Below are 20811 nucleotides of genomic sequence, written 5' to 3'. Positions count from 1 at the left end.
GCCAACCTTTTACTTGTGAACTGTGGATTCCTCTTTAGTAAGGATTACTGTGAGAGACCATGAGTTGTTTACTTATTTAGAGCAAAGTGGCTCTAAAGTCATATTAAAGATACATTTTGGCCTACATGTTATGTGTATAAATGCTCTCTTTTTATATGATATACAGTAGTGTTGGTTTCTTGTTGTGGTATTTGTCGTCATCCTGGATCTACTAGAAAACATTGTTATACAGTTATACATGAATAGACTACATAAACACTGACTAAAAATCTTTTGGGGTTGGAATGTGATTATCAAATAATCGTCAGTAAAAGCCTTTCAACATTTCTTCCATTGGATAATCTTGTTTTTATCTTCGATCTTTTTGAACACTGTCTCATCTGTTTATTTCAGCTGCTGGCTGTCACTGCAGAACGGAGCCATCTGGGCATTTGTGGCACCGGCTCTTTTTGTGATTGTGGTGAGAAATTTGCAAAGGTTTCCTTTTGTTGTTTTACACGAGTCACAATTTGTCACCTAATTTACAAAAAGTCTGTTTTCTGTTCAAACACGGCTTTGTTTCAGGTAAACATTGGCATTCTGATATCCGTGACCAGGATCATATCTCGAATCAGCGGAGAGAATTACAAGGTTCATGGAGACGCCAATGCAGTCAAGTGAGGGGTTTTTTGTTTATTGTTTTTTTACATAATCAGGCTAATTCTTGTATTATTATCAAATGCTGATATTTGAATAAAAATTCATAACATAACCATATTATCTCTTGGATTGTCTCCAGGCTGACCATAAAGGCAGTAGCTGTGCTTCTGCCTATACTTGGCATTTCCTGGATCTTTGGTGTTCTCGTGGTCAACACACAGTCTTTGCCATTCCTTTATATATTTGCAGTTTTCAACTCATTACAAGTAGGTTCTTTACAATATGATCAATGTTAGATTTTGTAACGCTATTTCTAAAACTATGTATAAATTCTTTTCTCTCCTTTAGGGGTTCTTTGTCTTCTTATTTCACTGTCTTCTCAACTCTGAGGTATAATGCTGAATATGTTTTCACTTCCCCACACACAAACAACTAGAATTTCATATTATGTATATGTTATTAGATAGGGGTGCAACGATATTCGTATCGATATTGAACCGTTCGATACAGTGCTTTCGGTTCGGTACGCATATGTATCGAACAATACAACATTTGTAATTTATTTTATCAACTTTCCTTCTGACGATGCTGTCTGTGTTGAGCGCTCAGTGAATCTGCGTTCGACTACTCCGCCTAGGCTGCACTGTCGAGCGCAGATCCACTGAGCGCTCAACACAGACAGCATAGTCAGGAGGAAGAGCGCAGGGCAAGCTAGCGAGACAGAAGTTAAGCTCTCCTTGCAAGATGGACCTCCCCCACTCTCATTCAGATCTGGCGTTTGGAATTATTTTGGTTTTCATGTGACGTATGACCCTGAAGGTAAGCGAGTCATGGACTAAAGTAAAACAGTATGTTGGATGTGCCATGCAATGCTTAATTACATTGGTTTGAACTAGTGTGTTAGCGCAGTTAGCTCGTTAACGTGTTGGCCGTCTAGCCCCATGCACGGGGCGATCGGCGGTAGCTCGTTAACGGAGATTTGCCGTGTTGTGGCGTTAAGGTCATTTCAACGAGATTAACCTGAAAGCACTAGTGGGAACACAACGAATATGACTGCACATTTACGCCGACATCATCCTAGTGCAAAGACAAAAACAACAAGCATGCTACTAACTTTAGCCGAGTCATTTAGACAGCTGTTAGCACGTGATTCTCCTTATGCTGCTGAGAATATAGCCCAGAAGAAGCGGATAGTATAGCTTTTATTTTGGAAAGAGACATTTCTCTGTAATAAACTCTCTTTTCCAAAGATGAGTGATTCCTCAATCAGATACAGGGCTTGCAAAATCGCTAGCCCGACGTCCCGGAGCTAGCGATCTTTCCAGTCGGGCTACAAAAATCTCTCTGCCCTGCCCGTCGGGCTATTGTAGGAAAAATATATGTCAATGCTTTTGCATTCTTTCAGAAATGTAGCTGGGTAATTATGTCATTGGCATCGGTGAGCCACTGTCAATATGTGACATATTGAAATCGCGTTTGAATTTGCGCTTGTTTTTTTGCTTTCACTTTGCAATGACAGCACTGATCTGTGAGTGATGATAATTTGTGCACCAATTCCTCTGACATCGTCTTATTAATCGTTAGCTTACTATGCAAACATGACAAGTGAAATCTCCCGCAGCAAGCTTAAACATGTGAGAGGTTGATCGTGCAGAGAATCGCTGAGCTTATGTGAGTCCGTGTGTAAAAGTAGCAGTATATATATTTTAGTTCTGCTGAGCCAAATAAGACAGGTCGGGGTGAAGAAGTGACAGCCAAAGAAAAGCTTACCACAAAACGGAGAAGTTATGACAAATGAGACTATAAGGCAAAAAGAAAGTGCAGCTTTATGGTTTCATGGACAAAAGAATTTCTGTGGCTGCAATATGACGAGCTAAATAACCAGGGGTGCACATAAGTGGTCCGCAGGTGCGCATTCGCTGTCAAAATAAAAAACGCGCACAAGGGTTAGGGTTAAATTTAAAAACTGTACTTTTGAGTTAAAATATATATTTATAATTTTAATAAATGACAAATTAAAAAGGCATGAACATTTTTTTGTATCGAAAAAATATCGAACCGTGACACCAAAGTATCGAACCGAACCGAACCGTGAATTTTGTGTATCGTTGCACCCCTATTATTAGATATTTAGTCTAAATAGCAAGAAGGGGGACAAAGTTCTCTGCTGTAACAACTTCTAACTTGTGATGAATGCACAGCATACTTTGCCTCATATTTCTCAGTGTTTGTGATGGATTTACTTCTTACTGTAGGTCAGAGCTGCTTTCAAACACAAAACCAAGGTCTGGTCTCTTACCAGCAGCTCCATCCGAAACATTAATGTGAAGCCCTTCAACTCTGACATAGTGAGTCCTGATCATGGGGGAAAAAGAACAGATAAAGCAAAAATGGCTGCTTGAGTCTGACTTTCTCTCTGTTTTTGTTGTTTTATAGATGAATGGACACAAGGAGGGTGTAACTCCCACCAAGATGAACACATGGGACAAGAGCACCAACTCAGCCAACCGCATTGACCTCTCTGCCGTGTAGAACCCCACATCACTATTTCCGCCTGTGGTGGGAGAGCAGTCTGAAGCCCCCAGAGTGTCCTCCCACGTTATTATGTAATGAATTGGACAGTGGTCTGCTTAAGTTAAAAATGTCCCCAAAAGAGGTGTTTTGTAGCTACGCGATAGCTTCATCTTTAAAGACAAACAGATTCTTAGGACTGTGCCTTACTATCCACTCAAAATAACATGCCGCGTTCCCAAAAAGAAAACCAGAAGGAGAAAGGATCTGTGAAGTTATTAGAAAGATCCATGAGCGTAGCTCGAGGCCTGATGATGAAACTCTGTAGTGTAGCATGTCAGCTTGTCTACCTGCATACTGTACTGTAGATAGGGGAGCTAGGGTTAGATGGCACAGCTTTTATGTATGTTTAGTACATATGTAGAATGAAAAAAGGAAGTTATTTTTGATGCCAAGGGTGTACTTACTGTTCGCACTCAAAGAGTAACATTTATTAATATTTTTTATGACAAGAAAGAAAGAAATAATTGAAAATATTAACTTTATCTCTGGGCATCGAATGTTGTTTTCAAAAATTTCAGAATCTCTGTTGGTTGTACTTATTTTTTCTACAACTCCACAAAGTTATCTCCACCTACTAGCTAGCTAGCATAGCTTAGCACAAAAAACGGGAAGCTAGCTAGCTTGGACAAAGGAGACGAAATTCACCTACCAGACACCACTAATGAGGCTCATTTGTTAAATATGTACAAAAACAGATGTAAAAATAACAAGCTGTAGCTTTACAGTCATGTGCCAGATTTAGCAGCATCCGTCTTTCTGACGAATCTGTGCTCTGCCAGACTAGTTTGCTGCTGTTTAGCTGTAGACTCAAGAGCAGTGGTGTCTAATCTTTTTATGTAACTCTTGGCAAGAAAGCAAACGAGCTTATCTTCCAAAATGTCAACCTGTTTATTTGAATCACAGGGACGTGCTTATCATAGCCTAAGCTGTCTCACATGATAAAATAGTGCAATTACATCCAATGAAACGCAGTAATAGGCTAAGTATTTTCAAGATATAGCTGAGTAAAAAACAAAACCATGCCATCGGATAGAAAAAGACCAAGGAAAGTTTCTGTTTTCCTTTAACTTAGTGTTATATTTATGTTTTAAAAACTATGACAAAGTGGTTTGACCAACAGGCAACAGAATTCATCATCATAAGGGACACATTGTAAATTTTATCTAGGTGAAACCTTTTTTATATTCACATGATAAACACAGTTTTAATTCAGTTCTGGTGATGGCACAACACAATAACGGCATAATAACCATGGATGATGTAAAAGTGGATTAGAATCTTATAACGTATTTATTTATTTTGTGAATCTGAATTTATCTTTATCTTGTCTTCTGCAAAGTGTCACAGCTCAACAATCAGTATGTTCTTATGTTAAATTTGTGTGTCTGTTACTGTTTAAAATGAATAAAATGAATTGACTGGCACAGTTGCAGTACCTCACATCTTAGTAAGCTGCCATATATTATTTTTTTCATGGAATAATGAAGACTAGTTGTGTATCGAACACCGTTCTGTGAAGTTTTGATTTCGTGTTTAGCCTCGTCTGTTGCTATTTCTTCTATAACAGAGGGACTGGATAAGGTTATTGCTTTTTTTTCTTACTATACTGTGAGAATTAGGGGAGATCACATTATTTAAAACATCATCGATCTTACACTGAGACATCAATAAGTTTCCTAGAATAGGATTTACTGTAAGTCACAGATTTAAAATGAAATATTTCAGTACTCCCAAGCATGTTTGTGATCTTTGATGTTTGTTGTCTTACGGTACTATGGTTTGAGCTTTCGGTTATCTTTATTAAAAACCTTTTAGTATAAGAAATCAGTGTGTACTTAAATAAATGATTTTCAGCATTATAAAAACATTTATATGACTTATGGGACAGTTTTGGTGGATACAAGTGTGCGCACCTGTTATTTACACTCTTATAAAATTCATTTTTGGCAAGAATGATTTTCTGTCAGACAAAAACTGCATTTCACAAAAGTACAAGAAAAACTGCTAAACACTATTGCTTTTTTAAATGTATTAAAGAGTGACTGAAGATACATACTTGATTTGATTACATCACATTGCTGAAACCTTATTTTAAGTTCAGATAAAGATACATGTTGATTTAAATTTCACTGAACTAACACTGAACCTTGCTATGACCAAATCCTGTTTAAATTCAAGAAATTGGTTGTTGTTTTTTTGCTATTGCTTTGTGTGGCCATAGAGAAAATATTAGCAGAGAAACTCTTCATTTGAATGCGTGATGGCCATTTACCATTTGTTAACAACTGAACTGCTAATTACAGAGCTTAAAGAGCTTAACCCCCTGTGGGCACTGGGCCGTGGGGTTGGGTTTAATCGCGGGAGGCCAAGAGCCTTTGTGATAATGAATGCATATTAGTTGGGGGAGGAAAGATTGAGTTTATCTCACTAAGTGAGGTTAAATGCAGTGGATTTTATTGTAACAGAATGCTATTCATGTCTCTACTCTAGTAGTCCTCCACAGCATAACATTAGTATTTGGTTTTTATTTTCTGTAATTAAAAATACAGTAATGAAGAACTGTGTTGAAGCTTGTTTCTTCAACTGAAAAAAAAGTTTCTCAGTGTTAAGTTGACATGTTATTATTCAACCTAATTTCTACGTTTTTAATGATTAAGTATCTGCGTGAGTTTTTAAAAGTTATTTCCCCAGACGTTTTCGCCAGTAAGTAAAAAAAAAAGTATGTGATACCAAACTTTTAAATTTTAAGATAATACAGTAGCCCCAAACCCTGAAACAAGCTACCAATGCGAAGTGGCGGACTTTACGAGTTGTCCCTGAAGGCGACACCATGAAACAGCTGCCTGCCTGTTTGCGCATGCTCACCAAAAGACGTGAATAACCCCTGGGTAGATGGGTAGAAAGGTGAGGAGGAATACAACAAAGTTTAAACATAGTCGTGTGGACACTAACTGTGTTGACGAGCGGTCATTTGAACGTTTACCGGTTCCAGCAAAGCGACATGGACTAGTTAACCTCGTTAAATAAGCACAGTGTGCTGCTAATATTTTGTTTACATACTGTTTACGACGAGGTTATTTCAACTTTTTTTGCTTGTCGAAACTTTTTTATGTTTTTTTTATCGACATTTGCTATGAACACAAAGCTTGCTTCGTGCCATGACGGTGTTTTTCATCAGTGGTATGGGATTTGCTAGCAGGAGAAAACTGCCGTGGGACCGCGCGTTTGTTTCATTTGGAAAATCAACCACTTAAACACTATCGGATATTTTAACACATTTTTGTAATATCCATGGAGTCTATTGGGAAGTTTGAGTTCAGCAGGAAAGACCTGATTGGTCATGGCGCATTTGCAGTTGTGTTCAAAGGCAGACATAAAGAGGTAACTTTCATATCTGATGTTAATTTTGATTTATGCGGATCTCTGGAGATGAATAGGTTGTGTTGTTGTGTTTATGTACTCCCTTTGTTTACCTTCCAAGAAACGTGATTGGGAAGTTGCCGTGAAGTGCATAAACAAGAAAAACCTTGGCAAGTCTCAGTGTTTGCTTGCCAAAGAAATCAAAATATTAAAGGTATGTATTTATTTAAGATGGTGCTGTGGCATGTCTCCAAGAATACCTTTGACAAATATGTTTTTTCCCCACACCTCTGCTAGGAGCTGAAACATGAGAACATTGTTCGACTACTTGACTATCAGGTAAGGTTGCTCCCCCCATCCTCTTCTTCACAGCACATGCACAACAAAACACACAGACATGCTGTACTGTTGACTTTGCTGCCACATGATGCAAATGTTGCTGTAACACTGGCAACCAGTTACACAGCCAAGCCCAGAGCTTGATCTGAAAGTTTTAAGGTTCCTCCATCACAAATAAATTATTATATAAAATGCATAAAAGTAACCGCGTGATTGATGTTCACTTGTGATGTATAGCGCTAAATTTTGGATTTGCTTCTGGGGCTAACTGCTAGAACCCAAAAGGCTTTTAGCTTAGCAGATGACTCTAGCAGAGAACATTAATTTACCTGAGTGTGCGCTTTCCTCTTCTCAACTTACTGACACTGATAGCCAGGCAGGCAGACATGGGTGAGGTGATCTATTTCTGACAGATGGCAGACTGCAGCCAGTGAGACAATGGCTTATAAAACACACAACCTGAGAAACACCCACACACAAGAAAAATGACTGCAGGTTACACGGGGAGATTTCAGGGGTGATGGCAGAAGCTTACGCAGGCATTAATGTGTGTAATTTACCTGGCATCTGTGCAATCTAAACCCCTGGTATCTGTTATAACCAGACACATTACACCACCACTAGCTTTATTATGGCTCTTCTCTGTGGTTGTTGTTGGTAATGGTGGTTTTATATATATATATATATATATATATATATATATATATATATATATATAAAAATCATTTTAATCCTGTATTTTTCCTGTAGTGTAATGAGGTTTTAAAACTGAAAACCACATTGCACCATAATAGCCTTGAGGTATTTTATGCAATAGTGCAAGTGCGAGTGGTAAACAGTTCTAAGGTTTCAGTACGGCACACAGAGAGCTCATCAGCTTTAACCTGGTGTAATAAAAGCAAGACGCAACTTGATTTCCCACTTGTTACTTTCCATTACAGTCAAATGGACCTGGCTCGCTGAACATCTCTCGCTCCACTTCATATTACCTCGTTAGCTTTTTCAGTGGTATTGACAGGATCGGGTTTCCCTCCATCAAAGATGAGTTTCTAGAAGCTGCTGCTGATGGGCCAAAAGAGTCTTACAAATCAGCTGATGTAACTCATTGTGGCCTGAACTTCTAATCCAATGTTTACAATGCCAGTGTTGTATTTAAGCAGTTTAAATATTTGTGACTTTACTGACTCAAACTTCAGCTCTGTTTTTTTTTTTAGCTATCATGTAGCCAGTGCTTAATAATACTGCATGTAGCTTCATTGTGAATGATTTGCATATTATCTGCTTGTATTAACAGGAGACTGGGGGATGCGTGTATCTTGTTATGGAGGTGAGTTGTGTTTGAAATGCTAATGGTTGGTCTTGTTTTCATGGGAAAATGCAAATCTCATCCTCTGCTTGGGCAGCATTGTCAGCCGAGCTGACGCTTGTCTTTCTTGTCTTTTCAGTATTGCAATGGAGGTGACCTGGCAGAGTATCTTCATTGTAAGTTTGCTGCAAAACAAATGGCTTAAAGCTCAGAATCTGTGCTGCACAGTTTTTGCAAAAGCACAAAAGAAAAACAGGACATTCACACCTTATCTTTCCATTGCATTGGGGTGCTTGTTAACATGTCGTACTGGTCTGGCTTTTAAGGGGCTTAGCTCAGCTTTTTTGTAGTGTTTTGAGGGACTAATAGGATTCTAACAGGGCAGTGTGACCTAAGAAGTCAGGTTTAAAGTTCATTCTGTGAATTATCATGAATACTACCAAGTACTTAACCTAGATAAAAACCTGTTGACCTAAAGTTTCTCTCCAGTGTTTGCCTACAGCGTGAAAAAACAGAGCAAAATGAGCAGCCTAAAAATAAACCCCCACCTTTTTTCTTTTTTTTTTTACAGTACAACATTAAATAAAACTTCTCTCACTTGGAAATTCCCCTACTTCAAGTTTCAAGCCGTGTTTCAAATAATGATGACACATGGAGTTAATTTTTCCTGGGGCTAGGTTTGCCCCGCTGGTGTGGAGTGTCGGTCTAATACGGCCCCAGTGCCAGCGGTCCTTAAAGGCTAGAGCTGCCAATTCTGTGTCTCTACCAAGGAGACACATACAGCTATTTGCAGCGCAGCACTCGGGCACATTTGGCAACGTTCTCGCTGCTCCCACATGACCTCACCCATCTGTCACTCCCTTATGCTCTGTCCTCTGGTGGAAAACAAGACGGCTATGGGGTGCTGATGCACTGCGAGGGAGGGGGGTGTTTGGTGCAGCAGTAGGTGGTGGTGGTGGAATTTGTGGGGGGAGCTAGTGTGTCAGACAGCCTTGACTTTAATTTCTAATTGAGGCATTATGAATAAAATCTTCCTCCGTGAGGCATAGCAGCATTGACGCTGACACGTTACACCATAAATAAGTTACGGTGAACATGTGATAGCAAACAAAGTATATATTTATATCGCAGTCCTTACAGTATGTACATGTCAGATATTCCTCCAGATATCTGCTGGTAGCTGCAGCATTTCTATGCTTGGCTTTGCTTTCCTAGTGTATTTTCATATTTTGAGCTTTCTTTAAAAAAAAAAAAAAAAAAAAGTCTCACATAAGTAAGCTAATGCCTTTTCTTTTTATCCAGCATAATAAATCTTCCATCAGGCTGAATTTCTTTTTCCCTTTCTGTATCGACAGCTAAAGGCACTCTGAGTGAAGACACCATCCATGTATTCCTGCAGCAGATATCACGGGCCATGAAGGTCCTACATAGCAAAGGCATCGTCCACAGAGACCTCAAACCCCAGAACATTTTGCTCTGCCATCCAGAGGGGCGCAGGTCCAGTTCCATCAATACCACCTTTAAGTTAGGTAATGACTTACACCAGCATTGCATTAGATGGTCTAAATGTAAAATAAAAATGTGTTCATATAGATTTAAAAGGAAAACACTGCCACCTGTTTCTCTCACCCTCCAGCTGACTTTGGGTTTGCGCGTCATCTCCAGACAAACACCATGGCAGCCACGCTGTGTGGCTCTCCCATGTATATGGTAAGCATTAAAGTAGTTCACTCTGGTATCCTGTGCCAAGCAGGTGTGATGGAACCGTGCCTCTAAGCTGTTTTGGGGTGTTTTTTCGGCCACAGGCTCCCGAGGTCATCATGTCCAGGAACTATAATGCCAAAGCTGATCTGTGGAGCATCGGTACCATCGTGTACCAGTCTCTGACTGGAAAAGCACCATTTTATGTGAGTAGCACTTAAAAAAAAAACAAACGAAAAAAAAACCATGTGAACCAATACTAACAAAGACTTGCTAAGGTCCCTTGCATAATCACAAGCAGTCATGCAATTGTTTTGCCTCAGTTCACACAAAGGACAAACTAACTGATGTCAAAGTGTAACATGATGCATCTTGTTCATAACATTAAAAATGGAAAAACATGATTCGCGACACTGCCTGCTGGGTGATACTTTTCCACATCTTCTGTGTTGTTAGCTGGAAAACGTTGGAGCGCCTTGTTAGAAATGAGCCTTGTTTACCTAAGATGGGATGATGAGAGAGGCAGCTGGAAATTACTGTGAGCCATTTCTGTGAACTCAGAGTAAATGCTGTTTCACAACCCCAGCTATTACTTTCCCCTCTTCACGTGTCTGCTCAGATGCCACTGTTGCACTGCTATTTGCAAGCTGCCTCAGCTGTGATTCACACATATATAGACACATGCCAATAGTTTTACCTCCTCGTTGGTTGAGTATTTTGTGCTAAAGTTGCCCCTTCTGTCCCTGTGTAGACAGAAAAACATTGTGTTTGGCCCTTTTGTCCGTTACATCTCTTGAGGTTATTTATATTGCAGTTTATTTCCTCTAGCAATGAGAGGGAAGGTTGCCTTTTATTTCTGCCTGGCAGGTCAGTGAGTTAAGTCCAAAGGTTAGCGAAAGGTGAGGCGCTGCTGCTGATGTCTCTGAGAGTGATGTTTATTTGGTTTAGCTGGCAAGCATTCATTACACTTTCGCCTTTCTGGAAACCTGATTGTGTTTATGCTTGGGCTATATGGACCATTACACAACAGTTCATTCAGTTCAAATGCTTTTATATAGTGACAAATAACGACAACAGTCACCTGAAGGTGCTTTATTTTATAAGACAAAGACCTCACAGTATTAGAAAGAAAAACCACAACAATCAGACAATCCTTTATCAGCAACTGCTTGGTGACAGTGGGAAGAAAGAACTCCATTATGATGTCAAGAGCCCTCCAGCAGACCTAGGCTTGGGTTATGGGGTGAGGGGATGGAGAAGAGAAAAAAGCAGTGGAGAGAGATCAAAATTTACATTCGTAAAGCTTTAGGCCAGAAGATCGGTTATTCAAATGCTTGTTTGTAAAGTCCAGACTCATTCATTTGCATTGTTATAGTCTGTGGGTGGTCATCTCCAAGTCTTACTCTCGTCTCTGTGTCTTTTGTATACAGGCCAGCACACCACATGAGCTTCGTCTCTTCTATGAAAGTAACAGGAACCTGTTCCCCAAGTGAGTACGAACAGCTTTCACCCAAGCACTCCAGCCCCGAACATTTTTAGACATTACCCTGCAGGTATATATTTCTAGCACCAATGCAAAACATTACAAAACTTAATTGTTTCCCCAAATGGAAAAAAAGACTGAGTTGAAAACATTTAAAGATGAGCCTGGAACAAAGCAACATGCATAACAAACAGAGGAAGACGGTAGAAAAAAGCGACATAAACTGGCATTACTAAGAAATCTACCCTGGATGCTGATAGTGTGAATGATGTTTGATGTATATTTGGACACATGCACACACATATATAATTAGCTCTGAGTAAATAAGTCGCACAACACTTCTAAGAATAGTGCTGTTGTGGAAGAACCCATCCGGACACCTGACGGGAACGATCATCAACAACATTCTCCATCAGCAACTCTCACACAATTCATATTTTAGAGTTACAAACAACAGTGTGGAAATATAGAGAAATCCTTCTTCCTGTGAAGGATTTAATTCTCTATAAACAATTCTGCCTCGGCTTTGTTATCAGTGATTACAGAGGCCTTTGCAGCTAGGCCTCGTGGCTATTTGCAGTCGTTTTGAACACAGCTTCTCTGATGTTCAGAATTTGGACTTGGAAAGTGTTCAGAGGGATTTATGGATTGTTTGCCCACTGCTTTCATGGTGTACTTTGCCTGCCTGTGTGTGGCTTGGAGCCATGCTTATCTTTTTCAGTGATTAAGCCGGGAGATGAGAAAGGCTCTGCCTGTGTGTGTGTGTGTGTGTGTGTGTGTGTGTGTGTGTGTGTGTGTGTGTGTGTGTGTGTGTGTGTGTGTGTGTGTGTGAGGGAATAGTTTGTAGTTTTCCTTTGGCTCTATATATATCCTGCCCTAAAGTGCCAGCTACTGGTCTGTATGGCTATTGCTTTCCATACTACCCACATACTGTAGGTCAGCACTTACACATACACTATGGCTGACTGCCTGGAGTGTCATGACACCTCAAGGTCTTGTACTGAAGCCATAAATTAGATTAAGATTTCATATTTTAGAGTTCACGGTATGGAACGTCTGAAGCAGTCTGTTTCTTAAAGCCATAAATATCCACAAAATAACTCAGTGAACAAACTTGAACATGAAGTCAAAATATTAGCATGATCTAAATAAAGGCTATAATACAGTGTAAAAAGCTACATAATAATGGTCCCATACTTTCTCCTCTCCCTACATCTTATTTTGTAATTAAAATGATTAGAATGATTAAATAGTGATAACCTTTAACAATTTGTTCTCCTGGGATTTGTATTATTAGCTGTGTTCTTACACATGCAAGTTTTAATAGAAAGCTGTTGTATTTTGCCAGCATCCCAAAGGAGACCTCTGATAACCTAAAACACCTGCTGTTGGGGCTTCTACAGAGGAATCATAAAGATCGGATCAGCTTTGGTAAGTCTGCCCCTTTTTATTAGTAAAAAACATGATTTAATAATTGAATTCAAAGTGTTTTTCTTATGTCTTTATCTTTTCTTTTTCAGAGGAATTTTTTAACCATCCCTTTTTGGAAACAAGCTCATCAACAAAGAAATGTAAGTGTCGCGTTGTTGTGAGGACAGCTTAGTATCAGTGACGCCGTTATAGCTGAGGTCGTAACACAAGTGCTTTACTCTATTTTTTGTCACAGGCTCATCAGTCCCCGTGCACTCCTACCCCAGTTCTGGCTCCGGCAGCTCCTCTAGCAGCTCCTCCACATCTCAGCTGGCCTCGCCTCAAGTATGCACAAAGTTTTCTCATGAAGTGAAGTGACCTGAAACCAATTGGTCATACTGTGAAATCCATAATTAATATTAGTTTTTGTTACATCTGTGTTTTATCTTCACTCTGTCAGCATTCCGATGGAGAGATGCACCAACCTCAGCCCAAGCTGCCTTACACCCCTGTGCAGGACAAGCCTGGTTTCCTGCAGAAAGAAACAGCTAATCAAGATGGTAGATATATCCAATCTCTCACAGAAGATTATGTCTTGGTGCCTGCCCAGTTTCCCAGTAAGACCTCTGAGCATCAGGAGCACATCGGATTTATCAGGATGTTTTAGTGCATTATTTTTTTGACATTAGCACAAAAAGACTGACTGCTCCTGTTGTGCTGCTTTACAGGTGAACATATATGTGAAGTAAAGGTTGGGTCACCCCCAGAAAGTTCCCTTAAAGACCGTGGGTGAGTGTTCCCTTCATGGCCTGAACACTGTATGGGTTCAGTTAAGTTTTATTATTTTATGTAATTTTTAAATGTGTTTGTATAGGAGCTCCCCACTGGCCGAAAGGGGCGCTAGACTCACTGGAAAGACACCCCCACGCTCTCCTATGCTGCGCTCTCCCCCCAAGCCTGTTAGGTAAGAGAAAGCCAGACTGTCAGAAAGCCAATTTTAGAGTTCAGCTCGTGGAGGATAAAAGAGGTCCGATATGGATAATTAAATTGAACGTGCAGCTAGATCAAACAGTATTTATATTCACGGTATATAGAACATGTTATAGAGCTAAAATTAAACCACATCCCACTTTTAAAGACAGTAGAAGGCAACCTGGCTAGATGGAAATCTTTACCCATATCACTCATGGGAAGGGTCGCCGCTATAAAAATGATGGTCTTGCCAAAAATAAACTATTTATTTTCAATGATCCCAAATAAGCCATCACAAGATTGGTTCAGATCTCTAGACTCGTATATTTCTAAATTCCTTTGGAAAGATAAACCCCCACGTATCAGCTTAAAAACACTACAAAGGACCAAGGATAAAGATCTGCCTAACTTTAATCACTATTTTTTAGCCCACAGGCTTCAGTTCATCTCTAGATGGTTTAAACACACCCTCTTAGATGAACCTTGGATAGATGTAGAACAGGCACTATGTAATAACCTAGAAATTTCAGACCTACCATTTATCAGCTCAAACATCAAACGACATGAATGCTTTAAAAGCATCAACATCAGCTCTTCTCTGACAGCATGGTGGGAGTTTCTAAAAATGACAGAGTCTTCATTAATCCCATGCAAACGTACACCTATCTGGAACAATCCGGACATATTACAAAACAATAATATGATAAACTTTCCAGATTGGAGTTGCAAAGGAATTAAATACTTGGAACATATGTTGGAAGGAACAGACTTTATTTCGTTTGACAGACTAGTTCCACTGCTGTTTATAACTGCTTTATAAAATCAGCTGCCCATTCTTCTGTGTTTCCCCTTTTAACCACGCAGCAAACCAGCTGAAACACTTGGCAGTAACTTCAGCCCGTCTGTTCCCATTCCTGTCCCAACTCAGATCCAAAACTACCAGCGTATGCAGTGTGTCGGCTCTCATGGCTCCACCAGGCATGTCCATCCATCTTATCTGTGCACCAACCCCACCTCAGAGTCTTACTCTTATGCGTTCTCTGTTTCCTTTGTCTAACAATGTCTCATCTCATTCAGGGTCACGTTATACTGTCCCAGCAGCCCCAGCAGCAGTGAAAGCCCACCACAGTATGAAGAATGTGGATCTCCCAGTCCAGTCTTTACCTTCAACTCTGGAGGGAGCCAACCTAAACAGTCTTCCCCGCCAGGTAACTAGATCAGTTGGCTTCTGTATTACCTATGAAGGCATTCATCTGTATGTGTCATACACAAATACATAATTTTAAATTGATCCCAGTCAACTTTCATATACACAGTTGACTGGACATTGGAAATGCACACAGAAGAAGGTTAAAAAAATAGTTAATTATTATCAGAGACCGATGTTTATGTGGCCTTTTTTTAATGTCTGAAAGGGGCTTTTGTTAAGCAGACCTATTCCACTGTAACCTTCCAACAGCAATACACACACTCTCAATTTCACCATCTCACACAAACATTTTTTTTGTGGATTTTTAAATTTGTTTTGAGGTAAACTGTCAGTATTTTATTTTCTCTGTAGCTCCTTTTGCTCTCACTCATCTGTGTTTTTTATTCTAAACTCCTACAGTCAACGAATGTGTTTACAAATATCATGTGCTCTTTAAAACAGTTGTTTTATATATATAATTTTCTGTTCTCCAGTGGGAACAAGCCCAAAGACGTCAGAGCAGACTCTCCCACTCAGCACAAGAACTGGGCTCCTCGTTGCTTCTCCTGACATGCAGGACAGGCCCAAGGTCAGCTTCAACATGCCATACAGACACAGTGTTGACTTAATAATAATAAACATTTTATAGTTAATATTAAGTCATCCACTCTACTCTGCCATTCTGTCTGTGACATTAGAAATTGTTTTGCAATGCACACACTGCAAAAACCGGGGTGATTTCCTTCCACATCTCTTTAAAACAGAAAATTTTTACACTTCCTATGGTGTCAGCGGATAATAGAAGATATAAATGGGCACAGAGGGAAGGATGTTTCAACAGTTCAATTTCCTTTTCAGCAGCAGGTTCAGCCAAGAATGCCAAACAGAACCAGGACAGTCCCAAACCTGCAATCCCTTGGCCCCACTTCCCAGGCCAACCTCAGCCGTAAAGCAGCAATTAAAAAGGGCCCTTTTAAAAGGTATGAGCAGTGTAATACTTCCACACTGTTGTTATAAATGGTTGAAATAAAGAAAGAAAGAAATGGTTAAATCATTATGAATTTTTGACAATATTTTAGCATTCTGGAAAATTACAAGCTAATATTGCAAGTCTAATTAAGATTATGGGAGCCTGCTACTAAGAGATAACACACAGTCAAACATATGCTGGTTGATTAATTATTAAATGCTCACAAGGGTGTCTGTGGATATATTACATGTGCAGATCAGTGAGCACGGGAAGGTTATCTGACATGCTACTGAAGGCGGCCCTCGGAGCTCCGCTCTTTGAAGAAGGGAAAGACGAGAGCCTCAGCAGTGAGAAAAGCATGGAGATAACAGGTATCAGTGCAACATGCTAAAAGTAAAACCAGTCAAATGACTTCTAAAGGGACAGCGTCTGTTTTCAGTACGAACGAGTCCATTCATAAAACCACTGACTTAAAGTGATGCAGAAGAAGGTTTTACAAAATCACCGCACATGTAGGGGAAGGTGACACATGTTTGGTACATGCAGTAGGCACAAAGAGACCTTTGTGAAGTATCTAATTTAGTCACCATGACCACTGCATTACTTTACTTCAGTTCATCTAGGCTACCTTACCAATGGGGTAGCAGCCATCTGACTCTTCTTACTTGTTCCTACAGCACCCCCTGCTGGCTGTCATGGAGTTTTCCAGTGCTCAGACAGCCCAGTTCCTGTGATTTTCTCTATGGGCTCTCCAACCAGTGGAAACTCTCCTCCTGATACCATGTTAATGAGGAGGTTCTCAGGTAGGTGTCCTGACTTCCCTCACTACTAACTTTCTACTGAGGGCTTTTATTTTGAACTGTCATTTTAGTTTTGCTTATAGGAAAGTTTAAATAAGTCTCTTAATTTCAGCATGCTTACGATATAACCGCTTAATCTGATTATAATGTGCTGCTTTTTGAGTTTGGATGTCACTGAGACTCTTAACTTTAAAAGAAAATTGTTGTGATTAACCAAGGAAAACTAATATTTCAGGTCATTTTCCATTTGTTAAGTGTTTATATTTTCCATCTTTTTTTTTAAAGCTACAACGTGTTATCAGTTAAATCCATTTACATATTCATGAATTATGTATCAGCTGTATGTGGTTAAGCTAACTTTGCCTTTTGTTTTTAAATACAGACACTCCCAGCTACTTAAACTCAGGTTGGCATCTTCAACGAAGAAACCGTAGGCACAGTGACACTGAAACAATGAATGTTATTCCACCCAGCGGCCTGATTTTTCATCCTCCAGAGCTCCCTGAAGACACATTAATGGAGGTACAGTCAAATGCCGATAGTGGTGAATACTCCAGGATCGTCAGTAATTTACATTTGCGGGTTCCACATGAAAGGTTTCCACATTGAGAATATTTTATGTGCTCTTTTCACAGGAGGCTCACACCGATGCTCTGACTGACTTGCGCTTCACTTTGGCTTTCGTCCAGTGTGTCATGGAACTGGCTTCCTCTAAGGACCCAGGGCTCGAGCCCATCAGCAGTCCCGACGTTTCCTTCCTGGATCAGAGCTTGGTGGCTGATCAGATCAGCCTTCTAAGTAGAGAATGGAGGTAAGAGGCATTACAGTTTCTCCACACGTGGAGTAGCTCTCTTTGTTTAATAAAAAAAGAAAATCTTAAAACTTCTATGTAATGTTCCAGCTATGCAGAGCAATTGGTGCTGTACATGAAGGCTGAAGAGTTTCTGTCATCAGCTCTGCGCAGCGCTAAAGAAAATGTCAAGAAAGGCGAGCTGTTTCCATCTGCTACAGTCAAACAAGGTGAGACCAACATTCCCTTCTGTAGATTTGTAAGGTAAAGGTAAACGTTCATAGTGTGAATTTCTTCAGAAATGGTGCTACCAATAGAATAGCTTGACTTAATTTAAAAGGAACTTGAACTATGATCCAGAACCTCCCATAATTTAAATCACATGACCATGTAGGTCAAAGTGTTTCAACATTATTTTACATATTTGGTTCAAAGCTCCAGACTGTGACTGTCTTTGTTACACAGTTAAAACCAGTTCTCTGCTTGCAGACTGCGCAAACTTAGGTGATTACCATAAAAAGTATGTAAGATGGACTTATCTTTAAGTCTGAAAAGTAAAGCCTTACACTGGCATGCTCTTTAAGGCCACCAGGGGGCAATCCCTATGATTTCAAAAGGGCTTCCGCTCCTATAGACATCGGCAACCAAATTGCCTTCTTTCCTGACATCTGTAAACACTTTAATCGTGGGTTTATACCCAGAGTCACTTCTCATGGGTCGTCCCGAGTAAAACGTTAAGTCCATTTTGTGAATTTTTATCGTTCTAAGTTTCAGGAATGATTGTTATGCAGGGTATGTAGAGAAGATGCTGGCCTATGACTCTGCAGATTCGCATTCAGATCCACCCCTCATTTGTCACATCCAGTAACAAAAACCACCATGTGACATTGAAAACGCCCATTCTGACCCTTTAAAATTAGATTTCACAAAATAGTGGGCGACGTCATGGAGGCTACATCCATCTTTTATATCGTCTGTGGTGTTTACTCAGGATGCCCTATATTTGTGGCTACCACTGAAAAAGTAAACCTGACTGAATATTCCTGCCTCACTGTCATTTTCTCTGCTCTCACGGGTCTCTGTATTTACTGCTGCCACACACACATACAAGCTAAAAGGAGAATAGAAACGGTGTCTAAAACTGAGATGAAAGAATGCACGTTGGCTGCAAAGTGCACCAAAATCTGTCAGTCAGGAAGACATTATAAGAAACTGAAGTCATTCTTGAAACTCCTGTTGTAGGAGCACAACCACTTAGGCAGAAATATTGTGTGTATCTGTGTGTATTTATTAACAGTTAATGAAAGTAAAAATGTTCCTGTATTAATTCGTTTTTTGGGTTGTTTTTTTTTTGCAGTAATCAGAAAGCTGAATGAATTGTACAAGAACTGTGTGACCTACTGTCGCTCCCTCAGCGATCAGCTGCAGACCTTCTTGCTTAACAAGCAGAAACTTATGGACAACTTCAATGCACTCACAGCAGAGAAGCTCATCTACAACCACACTGTGCACATGGTCAGCTCATTTCACAGGAGGATATTGATATTCACTCCAAGATTGACTCTGTCCTGTATATGCTATCAGTCGTTATCTTAGCTCTTTAAATATATGCATGTGTGTCTTGTTTTTTTCCCCCTCCATTCAGGTAAAGTCTGCGGCTTTAGATGAGATGTTCCACCATGGCACCACATCAGTGCAGCGCTACCATAAAGCCCTTGTGCTCATGGAGGGTCTGTCCCGAACCCTCACAGAGCAAGGGGACATTGACGGCATAGAAAAATGTACGTGGAAGCTCTGTGACACACAACCCATTACAGAGAAATTTTAAATGCTAACATTAGTCATTGTATTCATGCATTTGTCATGTGGTCACTGAGTTGTTCCCTTATCTCTTTAGGTAAGCAATGCATTGAGCGGCGGCTCTCAACTCTGCACACAAAGCAGTATTTATGAGCTCCACGACTGCATCAATAGCAACTGCATTATCTTGCCTCATCCATCTGCCATCACTGTCTGCACTTTGATCTCTCCTAAGGGAAACGACCACTGGAGCATCTGCTCCTCTCATTTCTTCACCCAATCTGTAATTGAAAGGTAAATGCACAGTAAAGGTTCGAAAAGGCTGGAAGTTCTTGAAAAACAGGTTGGGTTATGAATGTTTAAAAGCTATGATCAGGTACATCGTTTTCAGTATTTGTTTTGTTACAAACCGTACGTGTTAGTGTGTTTTGGTGTTTTGCACATAGAATGATGAGCTAAATTAAGAAATGATTGCAAGTGTTTTATACTTGAAGCAAAGATTACTTTGTGGTTTTCTGTGTTCGAAACATTTGAGTTATGTGTCTGGTGAATAATCACCAGCCTGCGGGACTCTGAAGAGTTTGAATGAGATGACCAAATATTGCCAATGTGTAGCAATACTTGTAAACCTGTGCCTGTTTTTTTCTGTCTTTGCATTATAACAGAAGAGTGAATATGAATGTATTGAAAGTATGTTCTAACCTGATACACAATAACTGCCTTACGACTGCCAGTCTTATGGCCATATAGTGTGGAGTGCAATAAGTATTCTTTGACATTTGAATGAGATTTGTTTTACACATGATCCAAAAATCCCTCCCTTGGGTGGGTGATATACTCAGCTATGAGGTACTTCAAGTGACTTTTTTCCCGTGTGTATCTATGCATATTTGGGGTTTTTTCTTGTGTGTGTTATACATTTGGAGATTTGCTGATTTTGAATTTGGAGATGTATGTTTGCATTCAATCCATCTGCAAACCGTGCATGGCACTAGGTGATTTTAACTAATTGTTTGAAGTCTGTTTACCAAATGCCTTTTGTATTGTTTTAAGACTGCCTGTCAAATGTTGCCAAGATAAGTTGTTATATGGTGTTTGATCAAAATAAATATTTATTATAAAGTCGCTGACAGTTTGCAGTAGAAATCAATTTCATTGTTCTTACTCAAATGTGGACTTTTATCAAAGCTTCTGTTTAATTCAAATCCATAAGTAATTATAGTTTCTTTATAATCAGGATTTAGCTTAAAGTATACAATTTTACTACATAATATTCTTGTTAACTAATAAGCTGTGAATGTATGAATCGTCCAGGCTTTATTTATTTATTTACCCGCCAAGATTTATTCAGTGTTATAATGAGCAAACATGCACAGAGGACACACTAGAGTAAAGAGAAAAAAACCCAAACTATTCAACAAATGTAATTACATTTTATAATACCAGGATATCATTTATGTTGCATATTATATGCATTC

The 20811-nt window shown here is 39.6% G+C and overlaps 2 protein-coding genes across 8 annotated transcripts in view; both read left to right on the top strand.

The window, feature by feature from the left end:
* The window catches only part of adgrd1 (adhesion G protein-coupled receptor D1), a 43324-nt gene extending 37453 nt beyond the window's left edge, over window positions 1-5871 (top strand). For all 5 annotated transcript variants that reach the window (XM_085425060.1, XM_085425059.1, XM_085425058.1 and 2 more), the window contains 6 exons: window positions 394-460; window positions 565-656; window positions 779-905; window positions 988-1029; window positions 2895-2987; window positions 3076-5871. In XM_085425060.1, coding sequence (XP_085281186.1) covers window positions 394-460; window positions 565-656; window positions 779-905; window positions 988-1029; window positions 2895-2987; window positions 3076-3171 — 517 coding nt within the window. In that variant the 3' untranslated portion in view covers window positions 3172-5871. The remainder of the gene's footprint in view (window positions 1-393; window positions 461-564; window positions 657-778; window positions 906-987; window positions 1030-2894; window positions 2988-3075) is intronic.
* Window positions 5872-6024: 153 nt separating this feature from the next.
* On the top strand, window positions 6025-20465 carry ulk1a (unc-51 like autophagy activating kinase 1a). 3 transcript variants are annotated; one of them, XM_085425064.1, is made up of 27 exons: window positions 6025-6594; window positions 6695-6787; window positions 6871-6912; window positions 8207-8239; window positions 8358-8394; window positions 9574-9747; window positions 9855-9928; window positions 10024-10125; window positions 11350-11408; window positions 12751-12833; window positions 12923-12973; window positions 13069-13157; window positions 13273-13429; window positions 13541-13601; window positions 13687-13776; window positions 14649-14762; window positions 14862-14992; window positions 15468-15562; window positions 15835-15953; window positions 16199-16314; window positions 16621-16746; window positions 17126-17265; window positions 17379-17554; window positions 17645-17763; window positions 18891-19048; window positions 19179-19314; window positions 19431-20465. In XM_085425064.1, exons 1-27 carry the CDS (start codon window positions 6505-6507, stop codon window positions 19484-19486), a joined length of 2721 nt encoding a protein of 906 aa, XP_085281190.1. In that variant the 5' UTR covers window positions 6025-6504; the 3' UTR covers window positions 19487-20465. The 3 variants fall into 3 exon arrangements, with proteins under 3 accessions (XP_085281190.1, XP_085281189.1, XP_085281191.1); XM_085425063.1 differs by having other exon boundaries at window positions 15832-15953; XM_085425065.1 differs by having other exon boundaries at window positions 6026-6594; window positions 13273-13372; window positions 15832-15953.
* Window positions 20466-20811: the final 346 nt, after the last annotated feature.

Source organism: Rhamphochromis longiceps, linkage group LG12 (genome assembly GCF_057381845.1).
Source record: "Rhamphochromis longiceps isolate RC_006_pf linkage group LG12, R_longiceps_female_GT1.1, whole genome shotgun sequence".
In the NCBI taxonomy this organism is placed as follows: Eukaryota; Metazoa; Chordata; class Actinopteri; order Cichliformes; family Cichlidae; genus Rhamphochromis; species Rhamphochromis longiceps.
This window is presented reverse-complemented; position numbering and strand designations above follow the sequence as displayed.